This window comes from Myotis davidii, unplaced genomic scaffold, assembly GCF_000327345.1.
Source record: "Myotis davidii unplaced genomic scaffold, ASM32734v1 scaffold223, whole genome shotgun sequence".
Taxonomy (NCBI): domain Eukaryota; kingdom Metazoa; phylum Chordata; class Mammalia; order Chiroptera; family Vespertilionidae; genus Myotis; species Myotis davidii.
The window spans coordinates 4,521,520-4,526,267 of record NW_006294609.1 but is presented as its reverse complement, the minus strand read 5'-3'; the positions used below and the strand labels follow the sequence as shown (position 1 = coordinate 4,526,267).

At 45.5% G+C, this 4,748-nt stretch overlaps 1 protein-coding gene across 1 annotated transcript in view; it reads right to left on the bottom strand.

Moving 5' to 3' along the window:
- Positions 1-757: 757 nt before the first annotated feature.
- ALDH2 (aldehyde dehydrogenase 2 family (mitochondrial)) overlaps positions 758-4,748 on the bottom strand; it is a 22,147-nt gene continuing 18,156 nt past the window's right edge. Inside the window, exons 12-14 of the mRNA XM_015567273.1 lie at positions 4,233-4,390; positions 2,494-2,608; positions 758-1,130 (exon numbers count right to left, since the gene is read on the bottom strand). Of these exons, the coding sequence (XP_015422759.1) occupies positions 1,098-1,130; positions 2,494-2,608; positions 4,233-4,390 (306 nt within the window). The 3' untranslated portion in view covers positions 758-1,097. The remainder of the gene's footprint in view (positions 1,131-2,493; positions 2,609-4,232; positions 4,391-4,748) is intronic.

Below are 4,748 nucleotides of genomic sequence, written 5' to 3'. Positions count from 1 at the left end.
ACAAAAACTGTGAAATGCTATTCAAATAAGTCAAATTATTCTTTAGTGGACTGGGATCATTTATCAAGATGTGACTTAGCTTAAGTGATGGAAGGCCGGGGTCAACCATTGAGCTTCATTACTTTGCTGACACTGTCTGCAAAAATTACACAGATGTTATTTTTCTCGAGGAGCAAACTTTTCCTCAAATCCTTAAAGGACTGTGATCCAAAGGTGATCACTGACTTCACAAACTACTACTGCGATTCCACTCGTTTTGCTCTGATTCCATTGCTCGCCAAGGAATCTTGTGATTCCTAATTTACGAATAATACAAATTTTGCCAGATCCCTTGGCTGAAGAAAGGCAGTGTTCCGGATGGGAGATTCAAAAGGAAACACAGCCCTCCCTGAAAATGAGTACATTGTCATCTGGTTTCCAAATCAATCTTGTGAAATGGGTCCAGCAAGACTCTGTCTCCTTTGATCCGATCATGTTTTTCAACTTAAAGCACAGAGAACCAGCTCAGAGTGAAGTGTCTCTTTCCTGGTTCACCCCCCTCTCTGAGAGCAGGGCCTGGGAGTCTTGTATAGGTGTCATCCTTAGTGCCTAGCACGGAGCCTGCCGCAGGGGGACAGGCCATAGGTGTGTGTTGGTTAAAGCACACAAAAGCTACTTACCCACAGTAGGGGAGGGGTGTCGTAAACAGTGACATGCAAACACAGGGACACATACCTGTGTGGCAGCATTTCCTTGGGTTACTGAGACCGAGGACCCGAAAAGTGAAGAGTAGCATTGTTTTTAATGAGTTTTAGCCCAGAATACAAAACAAGGTGTTAATTCAGCTGTGAACAAAGGCTTCCTTCCCCCTTAAAGGCAAGTTACAAAAGTGTGTCAGACAGATGGGATGAGACATTCCCGGCTACTTCTGAAAAACTATCACCTCTTCACCCCACCCCGACCCAAAAGGAATTCAAATTGTGGGCCTTTGTTGATCCAAGAGATGGTGTGGGAGAATTTCTCTCTTGAGGCTTAGGGTGTAGGGTCACTTTTCTTGGTTTGTTGTTGATTCCATGGAACCCCCAGTCTCTGGATAAGTAAGGAAGCCCGTGTGGTTCTTACGAGTTCTTCTGAGGAACTTTGACTGTGACCTGTAAGGGGGTGCGGAGAAGCTGTTACATCTCCGTGCTGACCCGTAGGCACCTTCAGAAGGCAGGGTGTCCTTCCTTCTAACATCTGAACGACCATCTGGCCAAACCCAGGAGCCACTAGGGCTGTGTTCTGTATGAGATCGCACTCTGCCTTCCTTTACCCAGTCATCTGTGATTGTCATGGGAGGAGGGGAGGGGGAATTCCTACTAAGCATCTAGATGGGGCAGGAGGGGTGAGGGGAGGAACCGTGATATAAGGCCCGCAAAATCATTTGGTCTGACTCTGCCAAGGCAACCACAGGTGGGACTCGAAATTCAGTAAATCTAGGAGCTTTCTTCATAGCAATAGAAATTTATATTGAGTGAGCTATAGTAAGCGAATGATGTTCTAAATGTCCAAATGGCCTTTGGCAGAAAAAAGGCTCCCCACCCCTGATCTAGAGGGTAGAAGTCAGGGATGTTGCCCAACAATTCTATACTGTACAGGTCAGCCCCACAACAAAGAATTATCCAGCCCCAAATATAACAGTGCCGAGGTTGAGAGACCCTAACCTAGATCCTTATTTTTCCCCAAAAGAATCAAAGGGGAAAAAACAATGTGCTGGAGCTTGCAGGTGTCTCAGTGTGTTAAGTGGGAAGATTATAAATTCAGATGGCTTTGGGGTTTAAGCCCAGCCTTACCCCCTACTGGGCAAGTACTTCCTCTCTACATGCCTTGTTTTCTCATCCGTAAAATGGGCTAATAACAGTATCTACTTCATGAGGTTGCTGTGAGCACTAAACGAGGTGACGTACCTAAGGAAATCTAGCTAGCATAGACTCTGGCACAACAGAAGCACTTAGTAAAAATTAGTTTAACAGAAGATTTTTTTCTCGTTGGTCCTCCCTGCAAACTTGACTCCTATCCTGAAAAATCCCTATTTTTGTTAGTATCATCACTTGAGCTCCAAATTCAAAATACAGGACTGTTTATCACAAGCACTAAGCACAGTGCCTGGCACAGTATGAGTGCTGGCTGATGAACCAAGTGCTGCCGCTTCGTTCTACAAAAGCACAACCCCCCCCCTCCCCCCGAAAAAAAAAAGAAAATAATAAATTTGTTTTTAAAAGCACATGCCCAGGTTTTGGGGTTGGTCCCTAGCGGGGCGGCATGCAGGAGGCGGCCAATGAATGATTCTCTTTCATCATTGATGTTTCTCTCCTTTTTTTTTTTTTAAGACTATAGGAAGAGTAGTAGTCCAGTCTCTAGTTCTTTCTCATGGGTCTTTACCCTATTTTGTAGCTTCTCTAGCTTAAAACAAATTAGTAATAAATACTGATGGTCTGTCATGATGGAGAGGGCTGAGAAGGTGCCCATACTCACGGTTTTCACTTCAGTGTATGCCTTCAGGCCATACTCTCCCAGCTCCCGGCCATTCCCAGACATCTTGTAGCCACCAAACGGTGACTGGGCCCCAAACACATCATAGCAGTTGATCCTATAATTTGAAAAAAGATTTCAGAAATAACTTTTCGGGGATATGTGTCATACCCATCAGAGCTCCTTTGTTGCTCTTAAATTTTACTAAGGAAAAATGAATGGGAAGAAGAATAGTAATAACCAGCCATGTAGGAGTTGAAAGTAAGCTACATGACAAAGCCATACGCCATCTTCATCCTTCGTGTCGTGGTCACAGATGGATGTCAGTATAACAGGGAACACCACATGGCAGCATCTCATTTTATTAACCCATTTTTGCTAATTAGATGCTAAGCTTTTTTTTTTTTTGCAATTTTTAAAACTTTAATTGAATTTAAAATGGACTTTTAAGATGTTTCACCATTTTAAGGAGTCCAATTCAGTGTTTTATAGCATATGTACAGTGTTGTCCAAACCATCACCACAAGTAATCCCAGAGTATTTCTATCACCCCAAAAAGAAACCCTGTACCCTATAAGCAGTCACTCCCCATCCCCCCTCCCAACCCCTGGAAGCCACTAATCTACTTTCTGACTCTATGGATTTGCCTATTCTGGACATTCCCTATAAGTGCAATCACATAGTAGTAGAGGCCTGGTGCACAAAATTCATGCAATGACGGGGGGGGGGGGGGTTTTACCTCAGCCCAGCCTGTGCTCTCTCCTAGTCTGGGGCTCTGGCAGTCTGGGACCCCTCACTCCTTACTGCCTGCCTGCAGTGGAGGCAGGAGAGGCTCCTGCCACCACTGCTGCGCTCGCTAGCTGTGAGCCTGGCTCCTGCATGGAGCACCTGCCCCCTGGTGGTCAGTGCGCATCATAGCAACCAGTCATTCTGCTGTTCGGTCAATTTGCAAATTAGGGTTTTATTATATAGGGTGTGGCCTTTTGTATCTGGCTTCTTTCATTTAGTTTCATGTTTTAACGATTCATCTATGTTGTAGCATTTGTCAACACTTCTTTCCTGTCTGTGGCCAAATAATACTCCACTGCATGGACAAACCACGTGACGTTTTACCTATTCATCAGCTGATGGACTTTTAAGATGTTTCCACCTTTTGGTTATTGTGAATAATCTGCTATGAACATTTGGGTACACTTTTCTATGTGGATGTATATTTCTACTTCTCTTAGGTATATACATTGGAGTGGAATTTCTGGGTCCTATGGTAATCCTATGTTTAACTTATCGAGGAATTGTCAGACTGTTTTCCATAGTGCCTGTAACATTTTACATTCCCACCAGCAATGTGCAAGGGTTCCAATTTCTCCACATCCTCACCAACACTTAATATTTTCTGGATTTTGAAATTTCAGCCATCCTAATGAGTGTGGGGGAGATGCTAAACTTTTAAGATCCTGTGAAGGGCCCCTAGCTCTGGTCCCCCGCCCTTGTTACAGTGTGGTAACGAGCTCCCGGTCAGGCATCTGCTGCCCAAGAAGGACTGCACGAGCATGCGGACTGGAGGGAAGCTGAGTCTCCTGGAGGGGGCAGGGAGCTCCGTCTGTCTGCTGTACCACACACTCCCTGAGCCCAGAGCAACTGAGCCCAGTACCCCAAATTCTGGGACCTAAGCACTGGATTCTGGAAGACCCTGGCTTTGGGGACCCCTGCCTGGGTGTGAGGGGCTGCTGGGAGGCTCTTACCACACAGTGCCAGCCTGGAGCGCTTGGGACAGATAATTGGCTTTGTCCAAGTCCTTTGTGAAGACAGCTGCAGCCAGCCCATACATGGAATTGTTTGCTCTCCCAACGACTTCCTCTATGGTCTTAAACTTCAGGATCTGCATCACTGGCCCAAAGATCTGTGGTGAGTGAGAGAGCAGAGTGGGAGGGCGTGGCAGACATGGAACCACCTGCTATCCAGCTTTCACGGAGTCCCCAAAAGCACCCTAATAGTCCCAGAGACAACAGCTCCCAAGCTGACTGAAACCCAAAAGGAAGGAAGTTAATGGGGTCAGTTACCTTCCATGAGCCACGTGCTTGACGTATGTACACTATTCTAAACAATTCTGCAATGTTTGCGTTACTGGCATGTTACACATAGACTTAATGTCTAAAATTTAAGTCAATCCATCCACAAAGGCACCACTTGGATGCTGAAGAAACAACTGAACAAAATATAGTCTCTGCTTCCATTACTCAGTGCCTGCATTTGAGGCA